This window comes from Vulpes lagopus, chromosome 1, assembly GCF_018345385.1.
Source record: "Vulpes lagopus strain Blue_001 chromosome 1, ASM1834538v1, whole genome shotgun sequence".
NCBI classification, from domain to species: Eukaryota; Metazoa; Chordata; class Mammalia; order Carnivora; family Canidae; genus Vulpes; species Vulpes lagopus.
In genome coordinates, this window is record NC_054824.1 from 41,085,492 (window position 1) to 41,101,390 (window position 15,899).

At 33.5% G+C, this 15,899-nt stretch overlaps 1 protein-coding gene across 4 annotated transcripts in view; it reads right to left on the minus strand.

Moving 5' to 3' along the window:
* The window catches only part of ADGRB3 (adhesion G protein-coupled receptor B3), a 708,089-nt gene that overhangs the window by 138,792 nt on the left and 553,398 nt on the right, over window positions 1–15,899 (minus strand). For all 4 annotated transcript variants that reach the window (XM_041773111.1, XM_041773116.1, XM_041773103.1 and 1 more), the window contains 2 exons: window positions 15,254–15,357; window positions 11,072–11,174 (listed from right to left, as the gene is read on the minus strand). In XM_041773111.1, the coding sequence (XP_041629045.1) occupies window positions 11,072–11,174; window positions 15,254–15,357 (207 nt within the window). The remainder of the gene's footprint in view (window positions 1–11,071; window positions 11,175–15,253; window positions 15,358–15,899) is intronic.

The following is a 15,899-nucleotide window of genomic DNA, read 5'->3' on the forward strand; positions in this document are numbered from 1 at the left end:
AGGGAGGAATATATGAGAAAGCCCTAAGGCAGGGGAAATAGTTGTATGCTAGGCAAAGCACATAATTGATGGAACACTTTTTTAGTGGCCTTGCTAATAATTGCACCAGGACAAGAGGCACAAACCAGGCATACGGTCACCTGACTTACAGCTTATTAGCTACTTCTACAGTGATTCTAGTAGAAGGCCAACATGCCAGGAATACAGTGAATGGAAAAGTAATGAATATGAGGTGTTGAAGTGGGAGAAGTATTTAGAGGCCAGGTCATTTAGGAGCTTGTGGGCTAGATTATTTTGGATTTAATTCTGGGTGTAAAAGAAACTTCACTTATTTTAATTGAAGCGTTTTAAGCAAACAAGTGTCATGATCTGATTTACAATTTAAAAAGATCCTCAGGCTGGTGTGTGGAGCATGGTGAAATAACTTGACAAATGGTACATAGCCAGGAAATGGCAAAGCTTAAAAATCCCTCATTTATATCAAGTGATGATCCTATTACACCTGGGATGTTTAGCCACCTTACAGCAGATCATCCAGCCTCAGTCAAGCCTTCAGATGACTATGGCTCTCACATTTGGAATGCAGCCTCATGAGAGATTTGAAAGAGAACTGCCTGAATAGATTGCTCCCAAATTCCTGACTCATAGTAACTGTGAGGACTATATTTACTTTTAAGCCACTAAATTTGAGGTAATTTGTTATGCAGTAATAGAAAATATAGATTATTTATTTCATTTCTATAAAGGGTGTTCTTTCTTAGGTATAAAGGATTAACTCTGTAACTTTATTTTGAAAGCCAGGAAAACATGTAACAGAAGTTTCTGAATAGAAATAGATGCTTTTAGTTCTAACAAAAAGAAATACGTAAATGAGAAAGAAAATCAGAAAAACAGAATTAATTCATATTTTGTAAAAGCCATCTACCACATTCCCATTAGAAAATACCCTTTTGAAATACAAATAAAATTTAATTAACAATAAGAATATAAAATACACAAAGATGAAATTCATTTAAAATTCTTTATAGTCTGGATGCTGTGCATATATTGATGTATCATCTACCAAAGACATGTCCATCTATAGAGATGTATAAAAACTACGTATATTGTAGTTTACCACAGAACCACAAACAGGCCCTCATTGTGAATATTCATGAATTAAAATTTATCGATGTATTTCTCCTGTTAATCATTTCTTCTCTACATTACAATTGAAACCTTAATCTTTGATTCAGTACAGTAGCACCCTAGGATGACTATAAATATTTTAATTCACTCACTTTGAATTTCATACATCTTAAATTTTGGAGTTAAGACCTAGACTGAACTCAGTCACATGCCTATTTCTTTCTTCAAGGCTTAAAGTTTAAAATTAACTGACTAGCATCACAAAAGGAGTGAAAACCAGAGTTTAATCTTCAAACATGCTTATTTTTTTCTGGTAATAGGCATCGGTGTTTGTGCTTTAGTTCTAAAGTTTACCATAGTAATGCTTAAAATATACATAATAATAATAATCCAGCTTTTAGGATAGAGTGAGGACCAGAGGTGGAGAGGTTCAAAAACAAAACAAAACAAAACAAAACAAAAAAACAAAAAAGAACTCTGTTCTGTGTATGGATGACTTTAGTGAAGATATAGCTCAGCCATGCCATTTCTCTTTTCTGTGTCAGATGTTACTTTTCTGCCCAAGATCATCAGATGACAGACTTTCTTTAATAGGAGCTTTAACAATTATGGCTGAACATTAAGAAGTCTTCTACAAAGACAGCCAGCTTTGTTGTCTCATGCAGTGGTCATTTGTTACCCACTTTTAGCTTCTTGAATTCATAAAATATCCTGCTTGGTTGAGGGTAATTTGATTCATGTTTTATTTTAATGTTTATATACTGTTAACTAATAGTTACCATATGTGAAGAAATTCTGTTTATTTCTTGCTTCCAAGGAAGGAATCCAAAGTATTTTCACTCCTTTTTATCTCTGTGGAAGCCTTTTCAGAAATTGCTGAAGGTCTCCTGTTTTAGTTCTTCAGGTTACATGCACGGAGTAAACCTTGGGTAGACAACTTCAGAACTGAAGGTCATTCTGACATAAAAGCATCAGCCTAAAAATGGCCTAGCCTCACCTTACATTATAGTTCTAAGTCCAACCACATCCACTTCTGTCTAGGGTTGCTTTTGAGCTACAACAGCAAGACTGAGTCATTGTGATAGATGGTATGACCCACAAAATCTAAAATCTTCATTATGTGGTCCTTTACCTCAAAAGTTTGCCAACCCCTGAATTAGATTCTGAAGTATTTGTGAAAGGAGTTCTCTCTTATACTCTTCACCCATCTTACACTGAGACAAATTTTGCCTTGGTCAATGATCTTTAATAATAACCCCAATCCTCCTCTCTTCATCCCATATTCACCCTAGAGAGAGAGGTATAGCCCCAAAGTTTGTATAATGGGCCATGGAAAGCTCTATTATAATCTTACCTCAAGGGCTTTTGACTTTTGTGAGAATATGTGATTTAAAATAATTCACTTTATGCGGGCTTTTTTTTTTTTTTTTTTAGCACTTTAGTACTTTACCGTGTATTCAGAATTCTCAAAACATAATCAGCTCTAATCATACAACATGGCTCCCTTGTTGACATTAGCCAAACTTCTAACCGGTCATATTATGTACTGAGAAGAAGGAGAGTGAAAAGTCATTTCTCTATTGGCTTAATTCTAGGGAAGAAAAACAGATAATCTTTAACCTTTTTGCAAAGGCACAGGGCAAGAGTGGCTGCAGTGGATGTGGGATACCCTAGGAAGCACAAAAACTGCCTCTCTCCCCTACCAGAGAGTAGAAATGGAAGACCAAAAGCCCTATTAGAGGCTGTCCCATCCTGGAGAGAGAAAGGTTTTTTTTTTTTTCTTAAGATTTTGTTTATTTATTCATGAGAGATACAGAGAGAGAGAGACAGACAGACAGAGACATTGGCAAAGGGAAAAGCAGGCTCCACTCAGGAAGCCGGATGTGGGACTCCATCCTGGGACTCTGGGATCAGCCTTGAGGCAAAGGCAGACGCCCAACCTCTGAGCCACCCAGGCATCCAGAGAAGGGTATTTTTATAACTCATCTATCCAGAAGGAATGTCCTTTATTTCCCATGAAGTCAGTTTATGTACTAGAGATAGCTTTGAATGTGGGTGATGATTAGAAACTGCAGTTAATCTCCTGAATCCTACAGACCCACTGTTTGAAGCTGAGGAATGGCATAATCAGGCACTTACTTTTTATTTAAATTTAAGATATTTTTCACAGTAATATGAAAGATGAGATAACACAAACTAAAGCTAAATTAGCAGACCAGAGTTTAAAGAATGTTATGGTAGTCCAACTGAGAAATCATGAACGTCAGTGCTAAAGTTGGGGTAGTGAGGATGGAGACTAGGAATTGGCCATATTAAGGAGTTTCTTTATTTTGCCTGGAGAACCATTCTGCTGCTTGAGGATGAATGAACAAAGGTAATTAGAGTAGGCCTGGCATCTCTAAAGCAACTACCAGCATTGAAGCCTGAGACTTATGATCTACTTCTGCCCTGCTGAATGAATGAATGCTCACTCTGGGACTTTTGCTCAGCTTTGTAGTTTGACCTAAGAACACACACACTGAGTGTGTAAACTGGCACTCAGGGTTATCTGGCTCCTGATATCTCAAACCATTTTAGTAACTCCTTATTGTCAAATAATTCCACTTTCATTTTCTTTGCTTGTTTCAAACCAATCCTTCATATTGATCTTTTGCTCTATTTTGAAATTGACTTTGATAATGTAATCTTTGACTTCTACCACACAAAACTAGAAATGTATAATCAGGGGCTAAGAAAGTTAAAGCTCACTCTCACTTTGTGAACAAAATAATCCTTCATTGCTGGGATTCTGGGAAAATCAGGAAACTAACCAACCATTCTGTTCTCTGGTTAGATAAAGGCTTTCAGAAATCTAGAAGAACCTTGGCAGAGTTAGTAAGATACTTCAAAATGGACTCAAATGAATCACACATAAGCTTATTACATTCAAATCCTTTTACAAACATCATAGCAAGTCAATAAATTAGATTTTAATAAATCTAAATAGGAAGCTTTAGCTTCAGCCATTAGGATCACACACACATTTGAGACATAATAAACATACATTTGGGACATTATTGGCAGGAAATGAGTTCTATGAGAGGAATTATGAATAAGTACATTTCTTTTGAAGATTATGAACATTATTTTACATGACTTATCAAGTGAGAAGTTTCACATTTGTTAGGTTTCAGAGTCTTCTTAACTAAAACTCAGGAATCAGATCACCATTAAATATGCCATCAATCATTTAGAGCTCAGAACAGGCACCAGGAAAATAGTCTTTATCAACATATTTCTTAGATCCTGTCTATGGTGGGAAATCCTAATCTTTATACAACTAACTACAACTACTAGCTTTGGAGGTATAGGCCCAAATGATGGACTCAAACAAATGTGTTTACTCATTCATCTGGTAAATATTATATACTTTATGTACTCAGACTATATTTTGGCAATAAATTTAAGAATACATGTAACCCAGCCCTACCCTAAGAAAAGTATAGTCTGGTTAGAAATGAATAATATAATAAGAGATTGTAAGTATGCACTGGAAATTATGGAATGCCAAAGATGGTGTACCTAAGAGTGGAAGGTAGAGAAGGGTTTCCTACACAAGAAAGGACCAAGCCGTGTAGGAGAATGAACATAAGCCAGATAAAGATGTTTGGGAAATAGAGTGGGGTGGAGGAGAGTAATAGCGCTTCAGGGCAGCAAGGGTAGCAAGGAAGAATAACCCATAAAATAATTTTGATAAAGTATAAGCAGCTTGATGTTGCTAGTGTGACAAAAGTCAGTAAAACAGAATGAGAATGGAGAGGTCAGCATAGGTCATGTTTAAGGTTTCTCAAGTTTTATAAGCTACAGAATCTTTCTCAATAAAATTTATTTCTGAGCCCCAATATATTACTGCAAGAAAATCAGTGAATAGAAACCTTTATAGATAAATAAAACATTTTTCACTACTTGTGTCTGAGCAGTTTGAAAATCACTTCAATAAGGAGGTGAGAAAGCAGCAACAAATGCATAGGGAAGTGAAGTGGTCAGATTTGAATTTTCACTCCATGACTTGGCCCACAAGGTAGAGAGTATGTTTAATGATGCTGGAAGTGGTAGACCACTGAAGATAATTAGTATCTGACAGAAGAAAAAGCTGGCTTTGAGAAGCATGTGATGGTGTAACTGGCACAGTGGGGATGACTTATTGTATCTAATATGTGAGGTAGGAGACATTAAGGCTAACTCTCACAATCTCAGCTTATGTAACTGGATTGGAGCCTACAGGAAACATGTTCAATTTATACATAATGTGTTGGATTGTGAGGCAGGGATACAAATGGTGAATTTAGCAGTGAGCAGAAAATTGGACAAGAGGAAATCTGAAGCTCAGAAGAGAAGTAGAAATCAGATACACACCTGGGAATCATCATTATCATCATCACCATAATCACAGATACTGTTTAAGGAGTGCTTTAAAGTGCTGATAGGTACCATCTCATGTTACCTTGACGACACCACTATAAGGTAAGCATTAACAAGAAGTTAAGGTCCAGAGAGACTGAGTATCATAATCAAGATCATATAATTAGGAAGTGGCAAGCTTAGGGTAGGGACTTAGGTGTATCTGGCTTAAAATGCCTGTTCAAACATCACCACCCAAGAGATGGTTATCTTCAAGGAAGTATGCAGAGCACTGAATCTCAAGAGGAGGGGCAGAACATTTCAGAGAATACCAGGAGGGGAAGAACGGGTAGCTGAAAAGACATGTTCAATATTTCTGCTCAGATATTGAACACATACACATTCAAAGGCCAGACATGTAGGTAAATGGGTGAAGAATTTGGGCCTCCAGCAAAAAAAGTCATGCAAGAAATAGGTACATTACAGGGTGCTTCACTTAATTAAAGGTATTCAAATTTAAGATTTTACTTCTAAAAAAAAACTCATAATCCTGACAACACAAAAACATCCTCCATTAGAATGACCACTGCCTTTTAGTTTGGCCTATCTTTATTAATTATCTCTACACAAACTACAGAACAAAAACAACATTTTATAAAAGGGAAATAAGCATGAGATGAAGGAAAAAAAAAAACACTTTGTAGAGTGCTGACTCTTAAAAAGTGTCCCAACATAGAGAATTTTTATATTTTTAGTAAGAATGAGTTAAAAGACATAGCTCATTATGTAGTTCAGTGGTCTATACACCAAGAAACATGGGTTAAATTCCTACTAAATAGTGCTAAGGAAATGTTTACCCATCTGAAATAATTTGAGAAGCTTCCTTTGATATGTTAATGAGAACTTGTGTTGGGTTTCTTAAGACCAAAGATAGTGTCTAACTGCCTTCTCACAGTTGACTATTATTTTTTAAATACTTAACTTTTAGGATGCCTTTTTAGGATGCTTATAATTTATTTCATAACACTTGGTATTCTCAGTATGATACTATATATGTGCCAGTTAGTGTAACCTTTGAATCTAGGAGCTGTCCAGGAATGCACACACCAGGGTAGTCAGCCGGCACTATATTCAAAATGGCCATCCTCCAGAGGTGGCAACTCAAGTCCTTTTGATCTAGGTAGATTTGTCCACACTCAACGCTTACTTATCAAAATGACTATAAAAGGTTGGTCTTTATTGATGAACTCGTGTCTGGTTAATCACTATTGTGGATGTATTAATGGGCTCCCTTTGATTAAAATAAAGGCTTAGGGATATGTGGATTAGCTAATATAATTAAACATTTCTTACTCTTGATGTAACTCTATGAAAGATTTCATTGAATCCTATATCCAGCATGTCTTAGAGATGGGACCCACAGTTTTATCTCATTATTCTGTCTCCAGACATTAGAGTAGGTGGATTTCTGATTGCATCATGCTCACTAAAGGGCCTAGAAGACTGCTTCAAAAGTGTTGCTATGTTTACCTCAAGTGAATGTTGCACACAAAGTGTGGTCAAAGTATCTAAAATGTCAAAGACTTAGGATTTTCACTGAGTTTATAAAACAGGTTTCTTCCTGATATGCTAATAAGTATTTATCTAAAAAAATATATAGCTGTGTGATAGAATCTGGACTTGATGTTCTTTCATTATAATCTGATAGCTTCTTTGTGGGAAAGAAGCTATCTCCGCATTTCAAACTTCTTGGGTGGCTACTATTGTCTAACAAAAAAAAAGAGAGAGAGAGAGAGAGAGAGAGAGAGAGAGATTTGCCAAATTTGGCTTCCATCAGTTAAAAAACATGTTATGAAGTTTTTAATATGATAAATCATTTCAAAGTCTTTTAGAAAGAAGCATCTATATATTTTGTGATTTAGAAAAGCATACTCTCAATATGTTTCCAAAATAATCTTTGTTTTCTGCAAAACAGTAGGACCAAAAATAGTTTATATGGTTCAAAAAAAATTGCATAGTTCTTCACAAAGTCTTCACAAACACATTTCAGTGATATATGAACATTTCAACCAGGGTTGAAGTTACACAGATATCCAAGGGCAATGACCCTTTATGAGAGAGTTTGAAATATAATGAAGCAATTTATCATTAAATTTTTAAATGTATTATGAGAGATTTAAGAAACCACATTTGATTCCTTATTTTGCTATTAGTGATTGACTCAATAGCTTAAAGATTTGAATACCTCATACATTAAACAATAAATTATTTCAGCTTGTTTCTATCCTAATTCAAAAGAAATACTCAGTAGTGAGATAATTGAGTCAATTAGATTCCAACAAGCAGTTCAGAGAAAGACCCCAATATGACACTTCAAAAATACTCTGGATATCAGCACCAAATACCAGTTTTCACACAAACTAACCAGGACAACTCTCAGAGGTAGTACCAAATAACTTGTTCATCAAGAAGTACTCTCATGTGTTTCTATTTTACCAAATGTGGAATACTAAAGCATCAATCAAAAGTTACTAAGGAAGTCAAAGATAGAATTCTGATCAATTATAAAATGCCCACAGCAGCAATGGGGTCCTACACACTGTAGCCAGTGATCAATATTTTGCCTTTTTAAAATACTTTCCTGGAGTTTATACTGATCATTCGTTTATACAGATGATACATTTTGTATTTTCTCTTTCTTTTAAATCATTAATCCCAAATGTAGTCAGACAGGTATAGCTTTCATATACTGCTATTTCACATATAAAATGAAGTAGGATGAATTTAGTGATAAAATATATGATTCTTTTCCCCATAAATTTGATATCGTTAAACATGACTAAAAATAAAATCCCAGCGTTCACATTTTTCCCTTCTAGTCACAATGCTAGTGAATTGTCCTAGGCTTGCAGAATCATCTATTCAGAGCCAGTAAAGCAAAATTAACATAGCATAAGAGAAAATCAATAATTTCTCAGTTTCTCATCATTGCTACCCCCTCCCAAAAGCTCTTCCCCATAAGCATCAATAACTGTAGCAGCAAAAATTATCATAGGCTATCTGGAACAGAACTACTATGGTCCCCAAACCACATGGAATCTATTGTGTAGTTAATTACCTGGGGAGACTATTTTTTTTTCTAAGCCCATACCAGCTATTTCTTTTAATCAGAAAAGTAAAACTAGACTTGTCTTGTCTTTGACACTCAAAATATTTGCAAATATCAAAAAGACATCTCCATGAAAATAACAACATTGAAAGGCTAGGAAAGGCAAACTGGCCAAGAAGAATGTAATTTCTTGAGACCAGTTTCTGAATACTATTACAAATTAGACCTGTATAATATGGTAGTCACTGGCTGCATGTGGTCAGTGAGCACTTGAAATGTAGCTAGTCTAAATCTTGAGATGTATTGTAAGTATAAAATACACATCAATTCTGAAGACTTAAAAATATTATGAAATATTGCAATAACACTTAAAAATATTAATTATATGTTAAAATGGTCATCTCTTGGGTATACCGAGTTACATATACTATTAAAATTAATTTCATCTGTTTCTTTTCATTTTTAATGTCGCTGATAAAATATTATAATTGCATATGTAACTTGCCTTTGTGGCTTACATTATATTTCTATTGGACAGGAATGATTTAGACAATAATCACTTTAATATGTAATTAACCTTGAGAAAAATTCTACCATTTGATCATCTGGCTTAGAATTTGTAAAAACTTTGCCATATACTATGAAACAATCTTAAAAGCATATTTCCTACTGAAGATCAGGTAGTTTTCCATATTGTAATGAGTGTTTGGAGTGTAAACAATGACAAAAAAAGGGGCTTTTGGTGGGAAAAAAACAAAAAACAACCAACAAAACAAAAACTAACTATGGGCTTGAGCTAACTCTAGTTTGATTTTTTTCTGATTTCCAGACCCAATAAATAATCCTACCTCATGAGGAAAAGCTCTTCTTTTCTGCATGGAGTTCCAAAACAAATAGTTCAAGAATTGTGAATAGGTGTTAACAAGCAAATGGGCCTTTCTAAGAGATGTGAAGCCTTGCCCAGGTAAACAGCCAAAAAAGTAAGGGTGAGTGAGATAAGTAATTTAGTAATTCCTAAGGGTTTACAGTCTCATCTTCTCTCCCTCTCTACTTCCTTCCCCTCTCTTCCCCTCTCCTTCCTAGCTTGAGCCAGTGTTGACTCCCACTTTCTCTGCTGTTGGTTATTTTGTCCATTTCTTCTTCCTCTTCTAATTCCTGCTGGCATCTTGCTCTCAACCTTTCATCTTTCTCCTTTCTTCCTTTTCCCATTTAAATTTTTTTTAAAAAATTATGATACATAGTCATAAAAAGGAAAAAAAAACATTCAAATACATGAAAGTTCTTTTTACTTCCACAGGGCCCTTTACAAGGTAGGGTTTTTAATTGTTTTTGTTTGGTCCTTCAGGGTTAGTTAACTCTCACTGGGGCTCTCCCTCTGGCCTAGACCAATATGGTTCAAGAAGAAATCTTCATTTAGAATCACCTAAGCAGATTCCTAGGCCCTAACTACCCAGATCCAAAATCAGATTCTTTGGGCTGTAATCAGCTGTCTTAGGAGCACAGGTTAGCAAAATAGACTATCCATAATTCTTGACATTGATATGTTCTACATATATCTAATTTATCAAAAGAACCTACTGAAAAGTACATTCAATTTTTTTTTTTGTTTGTTTGTTTGTTTTTAATGACAGCTTCTGGGAAAGAAAGGAAGTTCAACTATTAGCTTTAGTAGTTGACAATAAAAAAGTTGAGAAAACAGGCCCAGATTAATCAGCAAATGTTATCAAGGCAATGTTTACCAGAATTCCTTTGAGATTGCATTAAATTAATTTAAGATTGCTAGTATGGGGTTCTTATATTCAGAGTAGTTTAATAAAGAAAGCTGATAGTCATTTCTGAAAAAAACATCGTCCTTCAACTCAATTCAATTTGTATGAATGGGACCTATATTTCTACATACTGCTCAAAGTGACTATGCAATTCAAGGATCTCAGTACTGGTTGAATATCAAAATGGTTTTTGGTGAAGTAAAACTTTTTGAAAAGCATTAAATCTAGTGTTGCTTTTACCTAGCACTCTCTTCAATTGTTGCCAACAGACAATTTTGGGGTAGATTTTCATGATCTATGTTATACTCTTAAGCAATTTATAGTTGACTTTTAGGAATCAGTGTGTTAATAAAGTAGACCAAAACCCAGGCAATTCTATTTACAATTAGGATAATGAATCAAAATTTGTGCTTTTGATGTTCCAAAACTTTGAACTCACAGACCTTTGATAAAATGTTTAATAACGATATCTTTACTATTACAAACAGCCTCTCAATCCCCAGGAAATTAAGCCAAGGAATGTATTTCTGGTCTAGATTAGGCAATACTTTTATTTAAAAACTAATGAAATAATTTTATTTAAAAGAATAATTGTCAGAGTTCATTTTATGTAGAATGTTTAGATTATCAATAATAAATTTATGTCAAAACATAAACACACAAATAGAATAACTACCAGTCATACCTTATTATGTGTCTGAGTCTGTCCAACCAGTATGAGGATGTTGGATGAGATGATAGACAGGCAGAAGTTAATTAGAATTATAGATCTTTCAGAGCGTATGTACCTAGCCAGAAAGAGAGAGAGAGAGTGTCCAACTTTAAAACTCAACAGAAAGATGAAGAATTCCATATTATGCAAATTGGTAAAATTCATCCAGAAAAGGAATCTCTAAAATATATCCTTTATAGAAGAAAATATACGATTTTTTTTAATAAAGATTATTCTTAGAGACTCAATTTTATAGTGACATGGCATGTTCTAGAGTCCTTTAGGATAATTTAATTTTCTTTCAACATTAGTATGAACAACATGGCATTTCTGAGTCAAGGTTGTACATCTGCTATCAATATAATACTTTTTACTAAAAATATAAAATTTCTTGGAACTACAACAATTATTATAATTACCATTATATATATGTTTATTATCATATAAAATCAATAGAAACCAAAAGGAAAAATCCCACACAGATTCTCATGTATCTCTTTGTATACTAGAAAGCAACCATTACTTCCACGAAACCATGAACACTCACCCACCATTTCAAACACTCAAATATTTTTAAATAATTTATTACTCTTTATATTATTATTTTCCTAACAAACTGCTCCAAAAAAAAGGAAAGAAAAAAAATGAATCTCATTTCCAAAAATTAGTCCAACCCACAAATGATAATTCATTAGGCTGGAAAATTACTTGGTGTCTGCCATATTTTATCCTTATGAAGAAGTGTTTATATACAGTCTGCTATATAATTTTTAAGTGCATCAAGAATGTAAGCTATTGAGACAACTGCTCAGAATCCAATGTTCTACCAGTTGTTTACCCTGAAAGGGTAACAGTTATTTTGTTTTACTGTACCCTGTGGTAAATCACTGACTGACAGTAACAAAAAGACATACTTGTACTTGCTGTGTATTTGAGACTGTTCAATTTGTATTAGTACATGGAATCACTTTCCACAGCAGGCGTGTGTTTACTGTGCAGTGTTAGGTGGGGTGCCAGAGATCTGGAGGCATTCTTTGGAAAATAAAATCTATCAAAGTTCTTTCTCTATATCTGCCTTTGAAGAATATTTAGAGAGAAGTCCCACATTCCATCACATATTTGAGAAGACAAAGCAAAACAAAAACAGGAGTAAGAATAAAATACAAAAATCTATTTCTTATTATAAAAAAATTTCCTTTCTTCACAAAACAGATCCAAATAGGAATAACCTAGGTCAATTCTCAATACAAAATGCCCTCAAGAGTTGCTTAACCTTGTCCCTGCATCATCAGTATCTAAAAATATAATAAACCACACACTGGGAAGCTAAAGACATCATCAAATATTAAGTTGTTTCTTCTTTTGTGACTGGGAGATGTAACAAAAAGTTGAAGGGCTGCACAAAATTGACCCTTTATATGATACTAGTGGTTTCATGACAGCACAAGCACAGAAGTAACATTATTAAAAGGGTTTCAGTGACATCATTTGCTCTGTAAATAGGAAAATCTTGGTGATAAAAGACCCAGACTAACCACTCTGAAGAATCTTTAGATATTTCTATTGTTCATTTATATTGAGTGAGATTATTGCCTTAAAATTTTCTATTAAATGTCTCAACTTCCAAAACTTTTTATAAACATATTTGAAGTTTTAAACAAAATTTGTAAATGCATCATTTCAGTACATAGATTAAAAAGGTATGTTCAGTTGCTCTTTTATGTAATAATATAACGCTACAGACATATTTGTAGATGAAGAGGACATAACTTAGTGTATTAACTTTTTGATGAACATTTCTAATGAACTATAAGAGACATTAACAATTTTCAAAATACTACATTATATATAAAATAATTCTGATGTTCATACATTTTATAAATCAGAAAATTTTAAAATTTAATTTTTTTTCATTTTTTAAAATTCAGTCAGCCAACATATATTACAATTCTCATATGGTTTCACTCATTTGTGGAAAATTTAAACTTTTTAATTAGAAAAAAGTCAGTAGGATCCTAACATGAGTATTACCATAGAGTAATACCATACACTAATGTTACAAGATAAATTTTATGTTTATAAGATTTATTAAATTCATCATGCTACAAGATTCACTTAATAATTTAGGAATCTTGGAACCTCTATAAAATTATTAATATTACTTCAATTCTTCTATTTATAGGGAATGAGTTAATTAGACACTAAATACTAGGAATCAGAATTTATGCTGTTTCTTGGTACTCTCTTCTACACCTCTCAGTTTCACATACTAACAGAGCCTTTCAGATGTTTGGATAATTCTTAGAAGACTAGTAAGTGATTTCTCTGGATTTTCTGGATTAAAGAAAAGTTTATTATGAACTAATTAATTTTGTGCTTCCTTATATATCATTTATACTGGCAGTGTTTGTGCTACTGCTAGCTATAGGTATTTAGGGATGAAAAAAAGGTAAAATTGGTACCTGAATCCTAAGTATTAAGAAATGGAACTTAGTTGTAATTACTTCAGTGAGTATGAATTATGACTATTGAGATTACTTACTATCCTGGCCATTAAACACTGCCTCATTTCCCAAAAAGTGCAGTTTAGCCAGTTGTGGGAGACAAAGTTGTCTTCTTCCTAGCCTTTGTCCATTTTACTCTTCCAATACCAGGGCAATGTCTACTTGACTGACCCCTTAAGCCTGGATTCCATTATTTATAATGCCATGCATAGATCAAACATTTCTTTCATTTCATGGGATTGGTCATATTTTTTCAGATTTTCAAAGAACCTTTATTATGTTCCTGTGTCAGTGGAACAAGAATGTGTGCATATTTTTGTTTGAAGCATGAAAATTTTAATATCTTTGACAATTTAATATCTGGGTAATTAATTCTTATCCTCAAAAGAATGAACAATATAATAGACAACATTTTTTTTGAAAGGATGTTAAATCAAATGACCTTTCCTTATTAAATTATAATTACTTCTTCAACTGAGTTGTTTTTTAACTTAAGTAACAGTAAAACACAAGGACTAGCTACTTTTACAATTTTAATATTGCAAATATTCAGGAAATAATATATAATTGTCTATTTACTAATATAACCATTTTGAAACATTTTTAATAATCAAGATGGCTATAAAAATGTTTCACACTTAATAGTATTTATTATTTTAAAATATTTTATTTATTTATTCATGAGAGACAGAGAGAGAGAGAAAGAGGCAGAGACACAGGCAGAGGGAGAAGCAGGCTCCATGCAGGGAGCCCGACATGGGACTCCTAGGACTTGATCCCGGGTCTTCAGGATCACGCCCTGGGCCAAAGGCAGTGCTAAACCGCTGAGCCACCCAGGCTGCCCACACACTTAATATTTTTTAAATACAACAGGAAGTTTGGCCATTTGGTTATGTACTGTTTATCAATATGTGAGTAGATATAATAAAATGTCTAAAATATACAGGTCTAATTTTTATTCATAGAAGGAATCTTAGAGAAATACTAAATTTGCATACACCACTCAAGCAGATGCAATTTCAAACATTGTAGAACAAAGTTTTCCAATCACATCCCCTTGCTTATGTATTTTTTACTTCTTTAACCAATTTGTCCAAATCTGAAGTTTTTGGAAATATTCAACCAAGAGGTCTTTCCAATAGCATTGTGGTATTATGTTAATGCATTAATAATATGAAGATTTACTCATTGTCTGGGATATACTGAAAGCATGTGTTTAAATTCTTAAATTTAAAGCTTAAAACTTAAGAGTTTGGAGACCATATGTCTATAACAGAGAAATTACTTTGCACCAATTAAACTCTCAAACTCAATAGAAATTGGGATAAATAAAACAGACTGAACTTGGGGAGATAAGAATACCTTGTTTGAGAGTAAGCAACTTGTTGAAAGCTACCATCATTTGAATTGGGAAGAAAAGTGTGTGTGTTTTGTTTATTTTCTCATCATACAGGAAAATTAGGTAATTTTATTATTATTACTATTATATTATTGAGTTCATTTATTCTAGTTCAATCACAGCAATTATAACTTTGTTCTAAGAATACTTCTTTTAGTAAATTAAAAAGAAAGGAGATACAATGATTATCATATTGCCAGATTTAATCTGAATAAGAGTATCCCATTTGAAGTGCATTATTTGATTACATACCTCCATAATGCTGCATAGACAACTGCGAGGGTGATCAAGGCCAAGCAAGAAAGGCCACTGCCTACTATTAGGGTAACTGAAGGTGTACCAGAGGATTCCATGATCTGTAAATTAAACAAAAGAAACACAAAAAGGAGAGATGATTTTATATAAATGAAAATAACTTCTAAACTCAGCAAAACTAACCTAATACTCAAAACAGCCAATATAGTTGTTATAGTTACCAGATAATTACCCAGTAACCACTTTGTTCATATATTCTCAACCTCTAAAATGACTAATTCTGGCTCCCCCCCTCTCTCCCACTGTGAAGTAATAAAGGCCTTAGAGTTTTAAATGCTTGATTATGGCATATTACCCACTATGGCTTTCTACAATAAATAACTAAACCTAAAACTTGGTGAATATTCACATCTTAAATTTTCTTTATCTGAAATTTGAAGCAGCATTCATTTTTTTTCAACAACTATAGTCCAGTTATGTCACAGTATGCTTTTTGGTAAAATTTACTTCGATCTTCCCATTTAAAACTCATTGTTACCCCAACCTGATACCTAGATACTGAAAAATTTTCAAACTTTTTGACTTTTGACAACTTTTTCTAAGTCAAGTATTCTCTTATTTAATTTTACTTGCTTGGCCTGTA